This window comes from Natrix helvetica (genome assembly GCF_964273705.1).
Source record: "Natrix helvetica genome assembly, chromosome: 8".
In the NCBI taxonomy this organism is placed as follows: domain Eukaryota; kingdom Metazoa; phylum Chordata; class Lepidosauria; order Squamata; family Natricidae; genus Natrix; species Natrix helvetica.
This window is the reverse complement of record NC_138559.1, coordinates 7,354,430-7,377,905: the sequence shown is the minus strand read 5'-3', so window position 1 is coordinate 7,377,905 and position 23,476 is coordinate 7,354,430. Positions and strand designations below refer to the sequence as shown.

General features: G+C 42.9%; 1 protein-coding gene across 1 annotated transcript in view; it reads left to right on the top strand.

Moving 5' to 3' along the window:
- SFRP1 (secreted frizzled related protein 1) overlaps positions 1-23,476 on the top strand; it is a 60,425-nt gene that overhangs the window by 6,098 nt on the left and 30,851 nt on the right. Inside the window, exon 2 of the mRNA XM_081960816.1 lies at positions 14,224-14,301. Coding sequence (XP_081816942.1) covers positions 14,224-14,301 — 78 coding nt within the window. The remainder of the gene's footprint in view (positions 1-14,223; positions 14,302-23,476) is intronic.

The following is a 23,476-nucleotide window of genomic DNA, read 5'->3' as shown; positions in this document are numbered from 1 at the left end:
AGAACCGTTGTTAAGCAGAACTGGATTTGCCCATTGACTTTGCTTGTTGGAAGTGGGCTGGGAAGGTTGCAAATGATGATCAAATGACCTTCGGGCAATGCAACTGTTGTAAAAACACGCCTATTGCCAAGTGGCCGAATGTTGAATATGTCATTGTGTGGCGGCTGCAACAGTTGTAAGTTCAAGGACCGATTGTGAGTCCCTTTTTTTCAGGGCTGTTGTAATTGGAACTATTGCTAAACAAGTGATTGTAAGTTGAGGGCTACCTGCATGCTATTGTAGCAGAAGAGGTGACCATTATGTGTGTGTGTGTGTGTGTGGGGAAACAGCTTTCCCACCCTGACACTCTCAAAAAAGGAGACTTCAATTCCCATAATTCCCTACTAGCATAGACAGAGACCGCCACCACCACCACCTCCCCCTCCTCCTCCTCCTCCTCCTCCTCCTCCTCCTCCTCCTCCTCCTCCTCCTCCTCCTTCTACTACATCCATCATCGGATGTTGGCAATCATGTTGGTGATCCTATTTTTATCAACAGCTGCACAAAAAAGTGCTGCTGAGTTTTGTCCAAATTGGTCCCTTACATTTTGAAGCCGTGATGTTCTTCTTCTGCCTGGACCTTCAATCTTTGCCTTCAATCTTTCCCTGGAGGATTTAAGTGTAGGATGCCATATTTCATATTCATTTCTGATTTTGTCAACCCAACCTATACGTAACAGCTGCCTGTAAATCTACATTTCAAATGCTTCTAGTTTTTCCAAGTGATTTTCTGTCAGAGCCGAACTCTCCACTCCATAGAGCAGGGGTGAAATTCAGCAGGTTCTGAGAGGTTCTGGAGAACTGGTAACGGAAATTTTGAGTAGTTCAGAGAACTGGCAAATACCACCTCTGGCTGGCCGAGTGGGGTTGGAATTGAGATTTTGCAGTATCCTTCCCCCAGGAATGGGAAGGGAATGGGGATTTTGCAGTATCCTTCCCTGGAGTGGGGAGGGAATGGGGATTTTGCAGTATCCTTCCCCTGGAGTGGGGAGGGAATGGGGATTTTGCAGTATCCTTTCCCTGGAGTGGGGAGGGAATGGGGATTTTGCAGTATCCTTTCCCTGGAGTGGGGAGGGAATGGGGATTTTGCAGTATCCTTCCCCTGGAATGGGGTGGCAATGGGGATTTTGCAGTATCCTTCCCCTGGAGTGGGGAGGGAATGGGGATTTTGCAGTATCCTTCCCCTGGAGTGGGGAGGGAATGGGGATTTTGCAGTATCCTTCCCCTGGAGTGGGGAGGGAATGGGGATTTTGCAGTATCCTTTCCCTGGAGTGGGGAGGGAATGGGGATTTTGCAGTATCCTTCCCCTGGAATGGGGTGGCAATGGGGATTTTGCAGTATCCTTCCCCTGGAGTGGGGAGGAAATGGGGATTTTGCAGTATCCTTCCCCTGCCACACCCACCAAGCCATGCCCATAGAACCAGTAATAATAAAAAATTGAATTTCACCACTGCTGTAGAGCAGGATAGAAAAGATCGTGTAGATGCAACATCTGACAAGCCTGATTTTCAATCTCAGGCTTCTGTCATGACTGCAGAAGACCTTTTTCATTTTGAAGAATGCGGTTTGAGTTATCTCTATCCTTGTCTTTATTTAGGGGGTCACATCCCAGTTTTCATGCAAATTAGAACCAAGGGACGTGATCCTTTCCACTTTTTCGAGCGGTACTCCTTCCGAATTCATCGGTGGTAAATGAATGGGTTGTTTGCCGATGACCATGATCTTGGTTTTTGAGCTATTAAGCTTCGGGCCGCATGCTTCAGATATTTCTGTGGATGAGGAGCTGAAGATCGAGCCCAGGACAACCCTTATGCTAATTTCCTTGACCTGGATTTTGACTCCTCAGTTTTACACGCAATTCTTTTTTTAAATCGGCGAGTTGGGAAGAGTGGTTGAAGAGGTCATCTTCACAATCTCGGCCTCTCCGTTTTCCCCATTAGGCATGAAGTCTGTGCATCTTTAAAAAGTTAACGTTCCTTAACTAGCCAAGTTTTCTGAATAAGCTGACATCAGGGTCCAAATGTAAAATAATACCTTAGCACTCAAGTGTTGCCCTCTCCTTAAAGCTTTCCCCCCTCCCTTCTTTGCATTCCATAGTAGAAGGCTGTATTTAGAACTACTGCTATGTCCCCCCCCCCCCAAAAAAAAGCTAATCTCTGGGGAGGAAAAAGTTATTTTCATAACTGCTCCATTCGCTGGAAACCAGGAGTTGATTGACGGGGAGTTTTACTTTGGCTGTTTGTCTCCGCCGTAGAGGCACCAAAATCTCCTTTAAAACAAAACACATGAAAACTTGCACATGTTCCACTCCCTCCTCACTCGTATTGGTTTCAGGTATAAGCTGCCAATTTTTGCAAATCCAGCCCTTTGTGAGAAGGAGATATTTTCTCTGATTAAAATTTTTGGTGCCAAATTAGAACAGGATACGACGAGTAAGGGGATAGTTTGCAAAAGATGGAAAGGAAAGGACTGTCAATAGGCCTCATCCAGCGTGTTTTGTTGGGGAAGAAACAACAACTTGTAGTGTTTTTTGATGGGGAGGCCTACAAGAAATCAGGCCTTTATGGTTTTTTTCCATGGCTTGGATAACATTTGGAGGGCTTTTTTATTGTTGTCATTGAAGGGGCAAGTTATTTATGCCTCAATTTTTTTTGTTTCAGCATCTAGAAGACCAGAAACTAAGTTAGATTATGATCCACTCCCTTTTGGGTGGGAGCATCTCAGGACTTTTCATGGTTGTAGGTTTGAGTGGGAAGTCCTGGACAGCCAGTTATTTATTACTAAAAGGAAACTGGCCTAGTTTATTTTCACTTTTTTAAAAAAAAAAAAAAAGGAGGAGAGGATGAGTTATTCTCCAAACCGCCTAAAAACAGGGCAAGAAATACCAAGTGGAAATTTATCTCAAAGAGAGATCCAACCTAGAATTAAAGGGAAAAAAATCCTGACAGTGAAATCAGTTCAGTGGGATGGCCTGGATTTTAGAAATTGTGAGTGCTCCATCACTGGAGGATTTTAAAAAAGGGACTGGATAGCCATTTGTCTGGAGTGGTATATGGCGGGGCTAAATGAATCAAAAGTTGGAATTAAGATTGCCGGGAGAAATATCAACAACCTCAGAACTGCAGATCATGCCACTCTAATGGCAGAAAGTGAAGAGTAACTAAAGAGCTTCTTGATGCGGGTGAAGGAAGAGAGTGCAAAAGTTGGCTTGAAACTCAACATTAAGAAAATGAAGATCATGGCACCCGGCCCTCTCCATTCCTGGCAAATAGATGGGGAAGAAATGGAGGTAGTGACAGGTTTTATTTTCCTGGGCTCCAAGATCACCGCAGATGGGGACTGCAGCCAAGAAATTAAAAGACATTTGCTCTTGGGGAGGAAAGTTATGGCAAATCTGGACAGCAGACTAAAAAGCAGAGACATCACCCTGCCAACAAAAGTGGGTATAGTCAAGGCTATGATTTTCCCAGTTGCAATGAATGGTTGTGAAAGTTGGACCATAAGAAAGGCTGAGCGCCAAAAAATGGAGGCCTTTGAACTCTGGTGCTGGAGAAGACTCCTGTGAGTCCCTTGGACTGCAATGCCATCCAACCAGTCAGTCCTAGAGGAGATCAACCCTGACTGCTCTTTAGAAGGCCAGATCCTGAAGAGGAAACTCAAACAATTTGGCCACCTAAGGAGAAGGAAGGACTCTGAGGTCAGAGGGCTGTTGACTCCCCTCAAACTGTCTTGTAGAATGGAATGGAATAGAATAGAATAGAATAGAATAGAATAGATATCGGGGGGGGGGAGAATAGAATAGAATAGACATTGGAAAGAAGAATAGAGTAGAGTAGAGTAGAGCAGAGTAGAATAGAATAGAATAGAATAGAATAGATATTGGAAAGAAGAATAGAGTAGAATAGAATAGAATAGATATTGGAAAGAAGAATATAACAGAACAGAACAGAATAGAATAAGAACAGAACAGAAAAAAAAAACAGAACAGAATAGAATTCTTTATTGGCCAAGTGTGATTGGACCTACAAGGAATTTGTCTTCAGTGAATAAACTCTCAGTACACATAAAAGCTACAAGTGATAAATCATGATTAGCGTCATCATCCTAACATAGGATACTAAATAAGCAATCGACATAAATCATACTGGGAAACTAAACAAAACAATATAAATTGTAAAGATACAAGCAACAAAGTTATAGTCATAAATAGAAAAGGAGATAGGCAATAGGAAAGACGAGAAGAAGACTAGTAACACAGTTTTACTAAATAGTCTGACAGTGTTGTGGGAATTAGTTGTTTATATGGGACAAGATACTCCCATATAACACCACTCCTGCGCGAGCTGCACTGGCTGCCTGTGGTTTTTCGGGTGCGTTTCAAGGTGTTGGTTACTATCTTCAAAGCGCTCCATGGCACGGGACCTAGTTACCTGCGGGATCGCATCTCACCTCATACATCCCTGCGACCAATCCGCTCTCACAGGGAGGGACTCCTCCAGGTGCCGTCCACTAAGCAGTGTCAACGGGTGGCGCCCAGGAATAGAGCCTTCTCGGTGATGGGCCCAACCCTCTGGAATGACCTCCGCCCCGATATTAGAACTACCACCGACCTCCGCTCCTTCCGACAGAAGCTTAAGACCCACCTGTTCCAATTAGCTGGCCTAGCTGATTTATAGTCCCATTTTAACCTCCTGGCAAACATCTTATTGGGTAGTTTTTAAGGGTATTTTAATGTATTTTAATGTTTATTTGTATTTTAATTTAAATATTGTACAGTCCACATCCCACCTCCTCCTTTTACCTATTTGTATATTTAAGTATACCCATATTTTGTATTTATACTGTTTTAATATGACTGTACACCGCCCCGAGTCCTGTTTAGGAAAGGGTGCGGTTTATAAATTAAAGTTGTTTATTATTATTATTATTATTATTATTATTATTATTATTATTATTATTATTATTATTATTATTATTATTATCAGAGGGATGGCACAGGGTGAAAACTGTCCTTGTGTCTAGTTGTTCTGGTGTGCAGTGCCCTATAGCGTCGTTTTGAGGGTAGGAGTCTAAGATGTGAGGAGTCTGTAGATATTTTCACAGCCCCCTTTTTGCCTCGTGCAGTGTATAGGTCCTCAATGGAAGGCAGGTTGGTAGCCATTGTTTTTTTTTCAGTTCTGAATCAGGGACGTGTGGTCAGGGGAGGCAGGGGAGGCAGAGCCTCACCTCTCATCATGAAATAATATATAATAATAAATTATAATATATATTTCCTCCCATCCCTTTTACACGGTTCCCGCTAAGCTCCGGTAAGGAGAAGAGCTTTTGGGGAGTGAAGAGGAAGAGGAGGGAGGAGGAGGAGGTGCACGCATGGGGCGATGCCAGCTGGGCAACCGGCGGAGGCAGGAGGGTTCTCGGAAGCGCCAATAACCTTCCTGCCTCTGCTGGACTTCGCGCGCTCCTCGCGACTTCAATAGACGTCCAGAAGTGGCAGGGGCTGTTGGGCTGGAAGCCCAAACCCCATTAGGCACAAAACCCGCTTCTGGATGTATATTGCAGTTGCGAGGAGCGCGCGAAGTCCAGCAGAGGCAGGAAGGTTCTCGTCGTTCCCCAGTCACTTTCATGGCTTTGTCATCAAGACGAAGTCCGGGAGCGCTGACAACATTTCTGCCTCCGCTGGACTTCGTCTTGATGATGTTGCCGCACGCAGCTCCCGGGACGGACGGAGGTAGCCAGAGTGGCGCCGAGGCAGTCCGGCGGGCGGGCGAGTGAATGAGGATCAGGCTGCCTGATCTTCCATCGCTCGCTCGATCACTCTTTCGTCCGCCCGGACCGCCTCGGCACCGCTCTGGAGATCCGGCCACGCCCAGCCACTGTGGCGACGTCATCAAGACAAAGTGGCTTGGAGTCGAAGTGCTTTTCAGTGCTTTTCTGTGCGTTTGGCGTTTAGGTAGATAGCTGGATGTCCTAAACGCCAGACGCTCAGAAAAGCACTGAAAAGCAGATGCTGTTGGGGACTGCGGAGCGCGAACCGGCGGAGCGTGCTCAGGAAGGCGGGGAATGGGATCACGTGTGCTGGAGGCTGAGGCAGCCTCAGCCTCCAGCACACGTGGTCCCATTCCCCGCCTTCCTGATAACGTCACCAGCCTCGCCAGCCATAAATCTCACCGCACATCACTGGTTCTGATTATCCTCTGAAGTCTGTGTCTGTCTTATTGGGTTGCAGAACCAAACCAGATAGTTATGGAGGTGCAGATGACAGACTCAATAATTCCTCTGTAGAACTGAATCAGCAGCTCCTTGGGACAGTTTGAGCTTCCTGAGTTGGCACAGAAAGAACATTCTTTGTTGTGCTTTTTTGATGATGTTTTTGATCTTAGGTGTCCATTTTAAGTCTGGAGATTTGATAGAATCTTGAAGCAGGGGAGTAAGACAGAAATTCCAGATGTAGCACAAACACAAGAACATGGTGGTGATGTTATTGAGCATTAACCTTATGCCAGAAACCTTTATTGAAAAGCAAATAATTAAATGTATATTGAAGTTGCTTATTAATGCCATATTTAGCTTTAGATGCAAAATGTAGACACCACATTGCATCAACATTAATATTTTGGAGATCACAGCTAATGTTGACATAAAGTACTTTATTTCTAAAGATTGAAGTTATTCAAGCATTAGAGTGTTAATAATCTCCAGTCAATATTATGTAAACAGCATCATATCTTTTCAAATACTTTAAATATTTAATAGAGAAAAAGCAATAAAGGTGCAATCCATCAAATGAATAATGCAAAACTATTCCCTAACAAGAACTATTAGCAAACCATTTGTGGGTGGAGCATATACTAATGTAAGAAAATTTTGCTCCTTTAAGAGAATATATTTATCTTAATTATTTAACCAGTGATGCAAATAAAAGCGACCAGAAATTTAAATAAAAGAGAGATAATCAACTGGTGGCCAAGGTCCTTGTAGGGCTGGCAACACAGAATTGAGAGGGCCAGGGTGTGTGTGTGTGTGTGTGAGGGTGGCCAGAGGGGGGCATGGCCATGGTGGGAGTGACATGGGACTTGTGTTGGGGCACCTGTGGTGGCAGGACTTTCCTAAGACCTCCCTCACTCTCATTATAATCTCCTTCCTTCCTTCCTTCCTTCCTTCCTTCCTTCCTTCCTTCCTTCCTTCCTTCCTTCCTTCCTTCCTTCCTTCCTTCTTCTCTTCTCCTCTTTTCTCTTCTCACTCCTGTGAAACTCACAAGTTTTTCACCCACATTTTGCACATATCCTTCCTGGCAGTTTTACAGAAATTTTGTTTCCACATGAAACATAAGGCAGACTTCTGTTTTTCTATTTCATTTTCAGATTGCTTGAGAATGCCTTTTAAAATTTCTTTTGGGTGTTTTGTTTTTGAATGGCCAAGGTTAAACTTGCATTTCCCAATATGAGGATGGGAGTTTTCTTCTGGTATCTTAACGCTGAAAAGTTACCATGTAATAATAAAAATGAGAAATTCTCATTTCCAGGCCCTTCGCCAACTCATCAGTAATTAAGTCCATAGCCTTTGTCCCCAGAATTTCATTAACATTCTCCTTTCATTAAAAAAAACAAACCAACCCTTTCAAAAGTAAATACTTTTCTATCAAATTGGATGAAAAGGGGTTGAAAAACACACAGACGGTTTTTACTGCAAAATGCTGAGGTAAAGTTTGTTCAGCTTTAACATGCCAAGCAGAAAAAATTATGCCATTGAGCTGTGATGTTTGCTTTCCAAAACATTGAACTGTAAGTTAAAGGTAAAGGTTTTCCTCGCACATATGTGCTAGTTGTTCCTGACTTTAGGGGGCGGTGCTCATCTCCATTTCAAAGCTGAAGAGCCAGCACTGTCCGAAGATGTCTCCGTGGTCATGTGGCCTGTCACTGCGTTAATTGTTTGCTAGCTGAACTGATGAGTTACTGCGCAGGTCATAGGCCCTTATCAGCAATGATTTACTGTGCAGGCTTCTTAACACGTTTTCATATACATCACACATTCCAGAGACTTCTTTACTTTTAATCTTCTGTTCATCTGCCAAGGAGGTGGACGATAATTTGCTATTGCCAAAATATAACAATTAGATAGATTTGTTTTATTTCTATTTTCTTATTTTTGTATTAACGCTTGTTTTTAATTAGAACATGTTCTCAGATTTTTTATTTTCGCTTCTTCTGAAGATATGCTGTTTGGAAAGTCATCGATTCTAGACCTCGTTAGCTCAGGGTGAAATTTTTCCCCCTGACATGGCCGGCATAACTAAACACTGAAGATGCTGGAATGCTGTTCCCTTCCCACCAAAGATGGTTCCTATTTTTCTACTTGCATTTTTACGTGCTTTCGAACTGCTAGGTTGGCAGAAGCTGGGACAAGTAATGGGAGCTCACTCCATTACGCAGCACTAGGGATTTGAACCACTGAACTTCCGACCTTTCTGATCAACAAGCTCAGCATCTTAGCCTATGAGGCACCACGTTGAACTGTATTACAATTTTAAAAGAGCCACCAGTTTTCAACTGTCACCATGCAGTTGTTCTCACACATTGAAAACTACTTTCACTCCCCCCCCAGTACAAATAGTTTCCAATATACAACCACTTATTCAAAGTTATGACAGCACTGAAAAAATGTGACTTTCAACCAGTCCTCGCACTTACGACCATGGCAGCATTCTCACAATCATGTGATCAAAGTCGGGTGCTTGGCAAGCCAATATGTATTTATAACGATGGCTGTGTACCGAGTGTGATTACTATCTAGGACTTTCTCAAATTATTTCCAACAAGCAAAATCAACAGGGGGGAAACCAAATTCAGTTAACGACTGCATGAATGCAATGATTTGCATAATAACCATTGCAAAAAACCAGGTTGCAAATTGGGTGTGTCTCATTTAATACTGCATCACTTAGCAATGGAAGTTCGGTTTCCAGTTGTGGTCATAAGTCGAGAACTTTGTGATTTATGCTTTTCTCCCAGTGAAGAATATTTTAACAGATTAACAGAGTTGGAAGGGACCTTGTAGGTCCTCTGGTCCAACCCCCTGTCCAAGCAGGAGACCTGAACAAATGGCAGTCCAGTCTCTCCTTGAAAACCTCCAGTGATGAAACTCCCACAACTTCCGAAGGGAACTTCTGTTCCATGGATTGATTGTTCTCACTGTCAGGAAACTTCTCCTTCTTTCTAGGTTGAATCTCTCCTTGTTCAGTTTCCATCCATTATTCCTTGTCTGGCCTTCAGATGCCTTGGAAAATAGCTTGACCCCCTCCTCTCTGTGGCAGCTCCTCAAATATTCTCTTCACTAGACTAGCCAGGCCCAGTTCCTGCAACCGTCCATCGTATGTTTTAGCCTCCAGTCCCCTCATCATTCTGGTTGCTCTTCTCTGCACTCTCTCTAGAGTCTCCACATCTTTTTTCATCGTGTAGTGACCAAAATCTGGTGCAGAATTCTAGGTGTGGCCTTACCAAGGCTTTATAGCAGGAGTGTCAAACTGACATCATCATGGCAACGTCACGTGACATACCGGAATTTTCCCACCCCCCTTTTGTTAAACTGGGCGGGAACATGGCCAGCATGTGACGCATCCAGCCCATGGGCTTGGAGTTTGGAGGTTGGAGAACCGGTAGCAGAAATTTTGAGTAGTCCGGAGAACGGGCAAATGCCACCTCTGGCTCGCCCCAGAATGGGTTGGGATTGGAGATTTTGCAATATCCTTCCCCTGCCATGTCCACCAAGCCACGCCTACCAAGCCACACCACTCCCATCAAGCCACGCCCACAGAACTGGTAGTAAAAAAATTGAATTTCACCACTGGTCCATCAGCTCATAATAAGCTCCATTACTTCTTAAATCTAATAAGATGGAAGCTGTTCTCCTGTTGTCAAAACGAGTCAAGGAGAGAAGCAACCTAGAACTAAGGAGAAATTTCCTGATAGTTAGAAAGATTAATCAGTGGAACCACTTGCCTCTAGAAGTTGTGGGTGCTCCAACACTGGAGGTTTTAAAGAAGAGATTGGACAACCATTTCTACAGAATGGTATAGGACTGGACTAGAAGACCTCCAAGGTCCCTACCAACTCTGTTATTCCGTCATTTTCTGTTCAGAAGCTCAGTGGGCTAAAAACGTAACAACTATGCTCCTTCTTTGCCCTTTGCTCTCTGTGTGTGGGTTTTTGTGTATGTGTGAGGTTGTGTTAGAGAGAGCATGAGTGAGTGCTTCCTTTCTCACCCCTGGCCTGTAGGATTATAATGCTATCTATAGGATTAGCTGTTACATCTCCACAAAAATGTACTAAATGAAAAAGTAATAAATTTGCCTTCCGCCCTCCTCAACAGGGAGAACATCTATTTATATTTACTTACCGACGTGTGTGTGTGTGTGTGTGTGTGTGTGTGTGTGTGTGTGTGTGTGTTTTCTTTCAATTCCCATCAGCCCAGATCAGCAGAATTTGTGGTCAGGGCTGATGGGAATTGTAATCCAAAGCACCTGGTTGAGGCCAGGCTGGAATGAATGAATACATGAATTTGAAAGAAATTCTTTTTCGAAAGTTGAGACCTTTGTCTGAGTTTTTTTTTAATGGTACAATGATTTCACAATAAAATACCACAGCAAATTCTTCTAGTATTTAATATTTTTTTAATATATGAAATCCATGGATGAATAGTTAAGTAAGCTGTAGGAACAGAGGGTGGAGGAAAGAGAATGGTTAAGCACTATATAACTGGGTTTATACATTGTTCTGAATCATGGATTGTTGTAGTGAAGACAATTAACAAGTGGAACTGCTTGCCTTCAGAAACCTTAGCTGCTCCATCACTGGAGGTTTTTAAGAAGAGACTGGACAGTCACTTATCTAAAATGGTACAGGTTTTCCTGCTTGAGCAGAAGGTTGGACTAGAAGACCTCCAAGGTTCCAGATTCTGTTCCATTACATATTCTATTCTATTCTATTCTATTCTATTCTATTCTATTCTATTCTATTCTTCATCCTACTTCTCTTCTCTTCTCTTCTCTTCTCTTCTCTTCTCTTCTCTTCTCTTCTCTTCTCTTCTCTTCTTTTCTCTTCTCTTCCGTTCCCTTCCCTTCCCTTCCATTCCATTCCATTCCATTCAGTGATGGGTTGCAGGTAGTGCATCTCGGTACAGGCGTACCAGAGCCTGCCCAGAGCACCGGGTACCGTTCCGGTACAGTGCCCCAGAGGGCTCATCCGCCCACCCTCACTCTTTACCTGTTCTTTAAAGCCTTCAGTGCTTCCGCGCAGGTGCATGGCACATACAGCGCCTGTGCGATGCTCCGTTGAGCAGCTGGAGCGTCACGGAGGCTTGCAGAAGCATCGCTGGCACCTATGATGCATGCACGTGCCACATGTGTGTGGCGCGCACTGCGCCCATCCATGTGGGCGATGCCGGACCCGTTCCAACCATACCGGTTAGAATGGGATCCGGAACCCACCACTGCTTCCATTCCATCTCCTATTCTACTCTGCTCTGCTCTACTGAACTCTACTCTAAACTACAATGACTAGGTTAACAACTGTGTTTAAAATGTCATAAAATGGGACACAACTCACTTAACAACTGCGTTGCTTAGCAAGGAAACCTTTGGGCTCAATGGCGATCATAAGACAAGGATTATTTTTATAATTTTACCTACATTATGATTAAGACTCTCCTAAACAGTGTTGGCCTAGAGCAGGAGTGAATAGGTGATGGATGGGCCTGCATCCCCCATCCCAGGGTCTCCTTGGTGCTGCAAGACCACCTTGCTGACTTTCTGCAGCCAAAAATTTGGATTTCAACATCAGACTTTTTGGGGGGGGCTAGGGGTGATTTTAAGGGTGGGAATGGACATTCTTTGCCTCTGAGAGGACCTCCTGCTCCCACCCCTTCTGTGGCCCTTGGGAAGGTTGGGAAGCTGAACTGTGGCTCTTAGTCCAAGTGTACCATTTCACACAAATGGTTGTCCAACCTCTTCTTAAAAACCTCCAGTGTTGGAGCATTCACAATTTCTGGAGGCCAGTAGTTCCATTGGTTAATTGTTCTAACTGTTTCTCCTTAGTTCTGAGTTGCTTCTCTCCTTGATTAGTTTCAACAACAGGACAACAGCTTCCATCCTATTATACTTAACTAGCTGGTAACCCGGCCTAGGCCGGGTATGTATTTACCCCAATCCTGTATAAGAGGGAGCCCCCTTATGGAGTACTGTGAAGCCATTGCCATGGCAACTCCACTGTGTTGTACAGTAGAAGCCATTCTAAGGCACAACAGGCTGTATCTTAACAGAACCTGAATCCAAAATGCACACTATCACTGTCAAAAGTACTGTGACTTGACACTATAGATAGAATTCAGTCCTTTTCATTTTAGCGGTCCAGGCGTTCCAGAGTTATGCTGGCACACACCAATCCACAGACACATGGACAACCCCCCCACATCAAGGGTGTTAGGGGTGACTTACCCCCACAGTATTTGTTTCCAGAGAGTAAGTCATCTGTGTACCAAGTTTGGTTGAAATTGCTTGAGGCATTCCAGAGTTATGCTGGAACACACACACACACACACACACACACAGTCATTTTTATATATATAGATAAAGAATGGAGCTTATTATGAGCTGATGGCCCCACTGTTTTGCTCATCAACTTTCATCTCTCTGTCTCTGTCTTTGTCTCTGTCTCTTTGTTTCTCTCTCTCTCCCCCCCCTCCCTCCCTCCCAGCTACCTACCTAACTACCCATCTATCCATCCATCCTAGCCACCTGCAGACACGCACAAAGAAAGATTCAGATAAGATTCCCATTCTCCACTCAACTCGCTGGAGGCTGATTGCTAAGTTTCAACTAGGAAAGGATGTTTTCTTTGGAACTCCTGCCTAGCCGACCTCATAGCTTCCCACTACATTTCTCATGGCTGACTTCAGGTGCTATGTAAACAGCTTAGGGGGACTGAACAAAGATGAAAGCTAAACACGAATGGGAGTGAGTTGCGGAGAGGGGAAAACTATTCCAGTGTCAAGAGGCAGATGAAAAAAAAAAAAAAGAAAACCTGATTTAGCTTTTGGAATCCTGTTGCTGATCTTGGCAAAGTGCGTAGGAGGGAAGGGAGGTGGCAAGCATCTGGATTTCATAGCTGAAGTTCAACAGAACAAAGATCTCGGTTGTGGATGTGGCTTTTCCAGGTTTCCCGTGAGCCTGAAAGAATTGCGCGTTGGGTAATCTTTTGCAGCCAGTGATTGATCTCAACTGTTGAGAGACCATGTTGTGGGCGCTGTCACGCAATGGCTGTGGGGAAGCCTCCCCCCCGCCCCCGTTTACCAGAGGGCTACACTGTTGGCTGGAACTAGTTACGAAACCCTCATTTTACCTCCGATATTATAAAGGAGGGATTGCATTACAACGTACTTATTAGTTTCCCAAGAGGTCCCTACTCCTATTGGTGTCTTCCTTCCGGGCAGGTGCAACGGCAGTATTGCATTTAAGCTGGACTTCATTAAAGGTAAAAGTAAAGGTTCCACTCGCACAGGTCAGCTGAAAATTTAGGAGGAATGAGTTACTCAGGATCAATCTAATGGCACCTGCAGGAGAGACTTCCCTTAAGGTAAAGGTTCCCCTCGCATATATGTGCTAGTCGTTTCTGACTCTAGGGGCTGGTGCTCATCTCCTTTTCAAAGCCAAAGAACCAGCACTGTCCGAAGACGTCTCCGTGGTCATGTGGCCGGCATGACTAAATGCTGAAGGCGCATGGAATGCTGTTACCTTCCCACCAAAGGTGGTACCTATTTTTCTACTTGCATTTTTACTTGCTTTCGAACTGCTAGGTTGACAGAAGTTGGGACAAGTAAGTGGGAGCTCACTCCATTATGCAGCGCTAGGGATTCGAACTGCCGAACTGCCGGCCTTTCTGATCGACAAGCTCAGCATCTTAGCCACTGAGCCACCAGGGACTTAAGTACAAAATAATGAACTCCACCTTAAATGCAGTGCTCTCATTGCACCTGCCCAGAAGGAAGACACCGATAGGAGCAGGGGGCTCTTGGGAGACGAATGGGCATGACTTATGAGCAGTTAAATGTGGTATATTTGCCTATATGGGCACTTGTTCTTCTTTCATAATGTTGTTACTTTCCCTTGCTTGACGTGTCCTCCTTCTCTTGTCAGGCACTGCGGTGTGTCCCCCTTGTGACAATGAAATGAAGTCGGAGGCCATCCTGGAGCACCTGTGCGCCAGTGAGTTTGGTAAGTAAACCTTTCGTTCCCTTATTTTAACTACCCTTAGAACTGGAAGTTGTCTATGACCCAAAGTAATTGACCCTCCTCTTGCCTGATGTTCTCCAGATGTGCTGGTCCATCAGTCCCAGAAATTCTTCCAGAGTGTAGTTGATGAAGAGTTCCCCAGAGTGGTCTCCTATCCATAAAAACCTCCCTTTTTACAACCCTCTAATCCCTGAGTTTGGAGTAGACTTGGGGAGACTGAATGAAACTGAGTTTACTGGTCAGATGCCCTTCCTGATTCCACGCTGTACTGACCGAAGCATGAAACAATCTCCTTGTCCCGACAAAAAACCCTTTTATTAATTGACTGTGAATTCTGCTCCTTCACAGCCAGCAAAGTTTTTCAAGGGAGGATTTACAGTCACAGACCTTATCTGGCTTGGAGAGCTGACAAGCTGATATCTGCAAAACTTGGCAAGGAGTCTCAGAGAGTCACGGACCAATTAAGCAAACCAATTGTCTCCTGCAAACTCCATTCCCCTTTCGCTCCTCTTTTATTTCCTCTGGGAGGGGCCATTCATCGTCCACCTGTGGCCTTACTCCCAAGTCAACCCCTGTTCTTTAGCTGTTCTCTTTGTCTGGTCATTCTGCGCATGCACACACTGGGAACAGGCTCCAGCTGTTCATCTACCCCACTGATGTCCGTCTCTGAAGGCAGCTGATAACTGGCATATGGCTCTGGCCCCCTCTCTGCCTCCGACACAGAGCCCTCATCAGAGCCTTCCCCAGACTCCAGGACTGGCCCATGTTCCTCCCCAACCTCCTCACTGTCTGAAGGCTGCTGGCGAGCACAACACACACAGAGTGTGCAGCAGATATCTTCTCTTTGTGCCCTAGGAGAGAACATCTGCCACTACCTAGGATTGAACTCTTCACCACTAGGCCATCACGCCGCTCAGTGGTCTCCTATCCATACAATAAGATATATGGATCTCCTTAGCCTCATGAGAATGGAAACAGTATCCCACCATAGTCAGGGACCGTATCTTATAGACTTTGAAGGGTTTTCACAAATCATACTTTATGAAGAAAGAAAACAGTGGCATCTTGTTTGTAAACCCTGCAAATTCCCCCCTCCCCTCAGTTTCCATCCAGAAACAATGGATGGAAACTGAAAGAAGCAACCTGGAATGGAGGAGAAACTTCCTAACAGTGAGGACAATTAACCAGTGGAACAGCTTGCCACCAGAAATTGTGGGCGCTCCATCAATGGAGGTTTCTAAGAAGAGACTCGATAGTCTCTTATCTGAAATGGTGTAGGTTCTCTTGCTTGAGTAGGGGGCTGGACTAAAAGACCTCCAAGGTCCCTTCCAGCTCTATTCTACTCTAACTAGCTCTGCCCCAAATTTGGGAAATTCCAGTCCTACTTCTCTGCCGATGTTACTACTTCATATTCTGCTCTCTGCAAACTTCATTTATCTTTTTCTTGACTCTTCCATCCAGTCACATTTCCAGAGGGGTTATTAAGAACATTTTTTCTTTTGTGCATGAAGGAAACATGATAATCTGTCACATCTGAATTCCTGCCTTTTTTCAAAATATTCTTGGTTCTGGCCAGGGTGAAAAAACAGAAAGGGAAATGAAAACGCATTGCTTTCAAAAAAAGACAGCCTAGCTCTCCATGGAGACTAGAGCAAATAATATTGAGTGTTAAAACCTTGTAAAATGTGGCTTGCCAGATCTTTGCATTCTGAATTCGCTTACCCCGAGAATGTCGATATCCATTGTGAGAACTTGGGGTGTGTATCTGGATGTGGATAAAGACTGTAGCTTAATGTCAGTTTTCAATCCTTTTTTTTTGCCTGAAAAGCTTTTTATTTTTTATTCTTTTATATACCATTGTAAGTATACATTCACATAGTTGTTATTCTTCTTTACATTTGTCGTTCTTATACATATGTTATTCCATTTAATAAGCTTTAATATACAATTTGGCTTGCTTTATTTACCAATACTTCCTTCAGTTGTAACACCTTCTTTTCCCTTTCTTTTCTCCCTCCCTCCCTTCTCTACTTTCCTCCTTCCTTCTCTCCTTCCCCTTCCTTCTTCCCTTACCTCTCCCCTACTCCTATTCTTCCCCTTCTTCCCCTCTCTCTTTCTCTTTCTCTCCCTTCCACCCTCCTCTCCTTACCTCTTTCTTCCTTCCCTCCTCTTCCTCTCATTCTCTCCTCCTCTCTCCCTTTCTTTTTCTGTTGTTATAGGTGTCTCTTTCAAATTTCAGTTTATGTTTCCTTGGGATGGTATTTCCGCAAACCCAAATATACTTTAGTATCATTTCTTATTCCCTTACCTTCTCTAATCTATCCTAACTATGTTCTCCCCCCCCCTTTGTATCTCGCTCTTGAATATATACTTGTATATTTAGTACGTCAGCTTTCAATCCTAAAATCTTTCAGGACAGCAAACATTTGGTAAATATTTGAAGCTGCTAAACTGTACTCCAGATTAATGATGTTAATCTTCAAAACCAAGGAAAGGCTTTCGTGCACTTCAAAGTCTTAACAAATTTAGTGGGGCATAAATTTCATTGCCTACTATTCAGTTTGACCATATATGGAGATAAATGGACGTAGCCATTTGCCCCTCATCCTTTTATGTTAGAATAGGGATGAGCCTTTCCTGCCCACAAAGATGTATGGAGATTCCTGATCCCTTTTTGAGGTATAATTGGACAAATGCTATTTTTTGCCTCTGCTGCACGACGATAGTTGGAATCAAAGTCTTCAATTTCTTCTGGAGACTACTGATTTGCAGAAGGTGGTTGAAAAATCAAACCAAATCACATTTTAGCTTTCCCTGTTTGCTCAGCCATATTTGTTCCTGCATGAAGCCCCTGTTATTATTTTTAATATTTTACTAGCTGATAACCCAGCATTACCCGGGTATTTATTTATCCTAATCCATACATTTGTCCTCAAAAATAATCCCGGGCCAAACGTAATTTCTAATGTTGGATCTTCCCCCTTACCAGAGGGAGCTCCCTTGTGGAGTACCTTGAAACCGTTACCATGGCAACCCCATTGCACTGCACAGTAGAAGCCATTCTACGGCAATACGGTAGAAGCCACTTTAAGGCACAGCAGGCTGTATCTTAACAGAACCCCCCGCCCCGTGAAGGGTGTTAGTGGTGTCTTACCCCCACAGTATTTATCCCCAGAGGGTAAGTCATCTGTGTACCAAGTTTGGTTGAAATTTCTCAAGGCGTTCCATACTTATGCTGGAACACACGCATGCACACACACACGCACACACACGCACGCACGCACACACACACACACACACACACACACACCTACATCTACATCTATTTGAACCTGGGCTGTTTTTACATGTTAGGCAGTTGTATTAGCCACTAAGCCACAAGCTCTCCTCCAGCTGAGCCAAGGAAATAAGTAAGTGTTATGTCAAAGCACCTGGTATCCCCAAATATGGGTGGGAGCAGTCCAGGTTCAAATCCCAGTAAGGGTATGGCTAGCTGATGAGAGCTAAATAGCTTGAAATAGATCTATACTAGTCTCCCTTTATTTATTTATCAGCACAAATGCAACATAAAAAATGGTTTCCTGCCTGGAAGTCTCCTAGGGTGGAGCTGAAAGGCAAAAGGGAAGCAGTATGCTCCCTCCCATATTTGGGCATACCAGGTGCTTTGACATGACATCACACACACACGCGCGCACCAGCCATTATTGAGGTTGATAATTTTGAGGCATAACACACATTTTATGATGTGCTCTCTGTTTCATCATGCACCTCTGCTGTGTCAGGCTAGAATTGGCTCTAGCTTTTCTGATGTGAAAAGTCTTTTCTTCCTCTGACACAAATCTTACCCTATGGACCATCTAAAGTGCCTTGGTAATGCTCTTGATGATATTGCAGCCAGTGGCTATAAGAGACAGAGAAAAGAATGGAAGAGAACATAGATGTCAACAGTCAAGAGGTAGCAGACAAGTCACTTAACAATTCATCTCATAAATGGAACTCGGTCCAAATGAAGAAAGATCTGGAAAAAGATCTCAAAGTACCCAAAGAGATTTGCCCTAAGGGATTCACTGTAATTGAGCTTGGAAAATTCCTAAGATAGTTTCCAATCTTCCATATTTTCCCCAGACGAGTATTAAAGACGTCATATAGAAATCTGTCGAATTCTTGCCACCTTGGTCTTACTCAGTTGTGTTGGGCCTGACAATTTCATTGCATTTAAGTACAATGACAATAAAGAGTATACTTATACATAGTTGGGAATTGTCCCGTTCTTATTGGTCTCTTAGATCTTCTTCAGGCCTGTTTGGTCACTGAGCAACTCTCACTCTTTTCTATTTTTTCTTTGGTTGAAGAGTAGACAGAACACCTGGCTTGTGCAGCTTTTGTGTATATATTAGATGTCATCTTCCATGAGTCTTTATGCCACCTAGGCTCGGGTCGGTCCTGGGGTTCAGGACCCCGGACAGCACCCCGAAATACTGGGTAGCTGGCGAAGTATTTTAATGGATATTCGGGTTAATGTCAGGGTTCCAAATAGCATCAAAAATTAAATCAGAGTCCGAGGCAAAGTATTGCTCAAAGTTCCAATTTATTAAGAGAGCCATGTTCCCACATCTGGGAAAACCCAAATCTGAAAGCTTCCTGATTTTCCCCACCCAGTTGAAAGCTCGAGATCTTGCCCCCACACCCACATGGTCCATCCCATGGTCCAATCTTCCACCCATCCAGTTCCGGTCAGGTGCGGAGGTGCAGAGACAAAGGATGATGACCTTGGCTTTCTAGAAATAATTTTGTTATGGCTTCATAACCTCTAACTCCATACAATCCCCCCTCCCATTTTCCCACAATAGAAAATGCATAGCAGAATAATGGAAAGTGTGGCAAGCCAAAGATCCAAAAGAAAAGATGGATGCAGGCCTGACATTAGAAAGGGTTGGACATGGGACCAAGTCTTATAGGAGATTGATAGTTCCAACCAATCTCACCTCTTCGAAAAGTATTGGAGCTTTCCCTTGGATTTACTAGGCTGGTCCTGTTTGCTATCTGCAGTTCAAGAGATACAGAAGCTCCCAGGATCAACAGTAGAAAGGATTACTGAAGGGGAAGGGGTGATTCATTTGGTCTTTTCTGAAGAACATTATGGAATCCCATAAACCTTAATTTTCATTCCATGTTGGTTTCTTTCTTGACAATTTCTGAATGTTTATGGAGATTCTCAGTCATCCTGGTCACGGTTGTCCCAAAGGTGCTTTTTGAAGAGCAGCTGGACTTTCTGGTTTTTCTTTGAAGACGTTTCACTTCTCATCCAAGAAGCTTCTTCAGCTCTGACAGGATGGTGGGGAATGGAAGGATTTATATTCCTTACAGACAGCGGGTCATTTGCATCCTTTTAGAGGGTCGCTGAGGCCACCTGGAGGTTTCTCTGTGTCCTCAGGGTCACCTGAGTGGTGCAAATGGTTCCTACAGTTTTTCTCTCTGGAAATCCGTTCCTCCTCCCACACCACTCAAAGGGTCTTCATCCCAAATTGTATAGCCAAAAGTCTGTAGAGATTCTCAGTCCTCCAGGTCATGGTTGTCCCAAAGGTGCTTTTTCGGGAGGCAACTGGACTTTCTTGCTTTTCTTTGAAGACGTTTCACTTCTCATCCAAGAAGCTCCTTCAGCTCTGACTGGATGGTGGGGAAATGGAAGGATTTATATTCCTTGCAGACATCTGGTCATCTGCCTCCTTTTAGAGGGTCATTGAGGCCATTTGGAGTTTTTTCTGTGTCCTCAGGGTCACCTGAATGGTGCAAATGGTTCCCGTAGTCTGCATTTTTTCCCCTCTGAAAATCTATTCCTACTCCCACACCATTCCAAGGGTGTTCGTCCCAAATTGCATAGCTAAAAGCCTATATTATCAATCATCCAGGTCACGGTTGTCCCAAAGGTGCTTTTTCAGAAGGCAACTGGACTTTTCTTTTGAAGGCATTTTACTTCTCATCCAAGAAGCTTCTTCAGCTTTGACTGGATGGTGGGAAATGGAAGGATTTATATTCCTTGCAGACAGCTGGTCATTTGCATCCTTTCAGAGGATCCTGGAAGCACTTGGAGGTTTATCTGTGTCTTCAGGGTCACCTGAGAGGTGCAAATGGTTCCTGTTGTCTGCATTTTTTCCTCTGGAAATCCTTTCCTTCTCCCACACCACTCAAAAAGGGTCTTAATCCCAAATTGTATGGCTAAAAGTCTGTAGAGATTCTCCGTCATCCAGGTCACGGTTGTCCCAAAGGTGCTTTTTCAGGAGGCAACTGGACTTTTCTTTTAATGTTGTTTTGCTTCTCATTCAAGAAGCTTCTTCAGCTCTAACAGGATAGTGGGGAATGGAAGGATTTATATTCCTTGCAGACCGCTGGACATTTGCATTCCTTGAGAGAGTCATTGAATATAAATCCTTCCTTTCTTCATCATCCTAGTCAGAGCTGCAGAAGCTTCTTGGATGAGAAGCGAAACACCTTCAAAAGAAAAACTAAGAAAGCCCATTTGCCTCTTGAAAAAAGCACCCTTGGGACAACTGCCCCTCAGATTGCCGAGTTGCAGAAAATCTCAATCATGGGAACTGCCCAACCAATGTCACTCTGAGCATCTTCGGAATGCAAACTCCATCAGGGTCTCAGTTGATCTAAGATGACCCAGACTAATTGAAACAACCCAGAGGAGTCTGGCAGCACTCCTTCTCACTCATCCGTTTTTTATTAAAAGGTGTAAAATTTTATGATCTGAAACTTACTCCCTTTTTTTTAAATAAAAAAAGCAATCTTATCAAAGATTGTAATTACAACAGTCAAAACACATGTTTATAAAGATAGAAAAATCGGGACAGTAAAAAGGGGAGAAGGAAAACAAATAGAAAGAAAAGAAAACAATAGAGCAAAGAAAAAGAAAAAAAGTTGACTTCCAAAGTTTACCTCTTCTTAAATGACAACATACATCTAACTTGTGGCTGCCTGAAGCCTGTACTATTTTTTTTTATTTTTAGTTTTAATCAACAGCCATTTCAAGGTATAAATAAAACTATCAAATAAACCAACTTTCTATTCCTTCTCGCTGTCTTAAATTTTAATCCATCCAAAGAATGAAGTCCATCCAAAATAAGTAGAACTTTTTTTTTCATTTCTTCTTTACTCTTTCTTACAAGATTCTTCAAAGCTTGTAAAAAGTCTCATTCATAAATCCAACAAGGTAAAACTATCCAGATCCCTTTCTTGATTTATTCCCTCTTTTTTAATTCAAGGTTTATTTTTTAATACAAGTTATACATATTATAGGAACAAAGCGTTGTCTGGATCTTTTCTTTTACATCCTCTCATTTACATAGTCCATTTTACACCATAGTTTTGTTTTTACTTGCGGCAAAATTATTCTCTTCCATTATTTTTCATCTTTATAGTTATTTTTTCTTAATACATAAACAATATCTTCAAAGTTACACCAAATTTGCCCCTTCAAAGTTACACCAAATTTTCATTTATTATTTTCTCCATTGGTATATTTTTCTATAAACAACGTACTGTATACCCTCTAATTCAATTTAAACAGAGAGTATTTCTTTCATTTTTTTTCTACAATTAACAATATACTATAATTTTTTTAATTTCTTAATTAGTTACATAACCATAACGATCTTACTACTATTCTCTTTAATCTACTAATGTAACTCTTTTTCCCTTTCTTCCTCTTTTAACCATTTTCTCTTGGGCTCTCAAAGATTCCAAATTTATTTATTTTTATTTCTTCTCCCCCTTTTCCCTAACTTTTTCTTTTTCCTATTTTTGTGGTGATTGTATCTTTTGTTCAGAGTATTTACTTTTATTATTCTAGTAACTTTCCCCAGGGATTTCCCTCTCCTCCTCCTTTCCTTACTGTTTTGTGGTTTCTTTTGGGGGGGGGATCTCCCCCTTTTGTCTGCTTTTTCTTTGTGACTTTAAATCCCAGTGAAATCTTCTATCTGCATTTTATTTTCAATTTTTCTTTCTTCCACTTTATCTTCCTATACCTCATTTGTGCCCTCTTTCACCCCCTATTTCTTGTTCTGTATGTTCCCTTTGATTTTCTAGCTTTTTTTTTAACCAAATAACGTTTCACGCACGCTACTCAGCATCCCAAATAATTCATCATACATCCAAATCTCCATTATGCAAGTTTAACTATTTTAACAGATTTTTAAATTTTTGGGTTATACCACATTTAATTGCAAATTTAGGGTCTTCCAAATTCTATTGCGCAATTTTAGAATTAATTCACTCCAGTCCAAGTTGACGTTTTCTTTCTCTTCCACAGGTATAGATAGTTGCAGTCAAACAATGTTACAAAAACAAATACTCCTTAAAGATTCTCACGGTTTCAAAGTATCTCTTCCTGTAACCAAGTTTGCACTTCACAGCTGCACTCTCACTTTTTTCTTTTTCTTTCATTAGCTGGTGTAGTACTTTCTGTTCACCGCTAGATGGCTCTTTCCAAACCGCAGTACAATCCAACAGCTGACTGTCAATAGCTGTCAAAATGCTTTAAATGCACAAAAAATAAAATAAAACAAGGAGAAAAAGGACTTCCCCCTGGGTTCTTTCTTTGGTTAGTTAATTTCTTCAGTTCCAAACTGCAGAAGACAAAATCCTCTGAGGCTTTGGTACTTTAACCTCCACTGCCTCTTTTTTCTTCAATAAAATTCCCTGCGAGCCAATTAGCCGCTAATTCCGCTCTGGGACCTTTTAAAGATCAAAATCAGTTTTTCTTTTTCTCTGTCAATCACTCACCTGGTTTCTACACTCTGTTCCAACACCGCTCCTTCACAAACAGCTTGATCCGGTTGCCCCAACTTTAAAGCTGTCATTTAAATATGGCTGCTGCCCCCATTGTCAGTTTTGGAGAGCTTTCCTCCAACCTACCAAGGAACTGCTTGTTCCTCTTGGTCATCTGAGGTGCCTCTCCTTCTTCCCCATCCCTCCAAGACGGTTCTGATCCAAAGATCCCCTGACAGCAGTTTGTCTGGCTTGGTTTTCGCGGAGCTCATTGGAGCTCTGCTATTTCCCAACCTGTCTTGTTGCGACGATTCTGGCTTCCCCCCTGAATTATTCCCTCTTAATTATTAAAATTAAGTGCATATAGTCAAGGCTATGGTTTTCC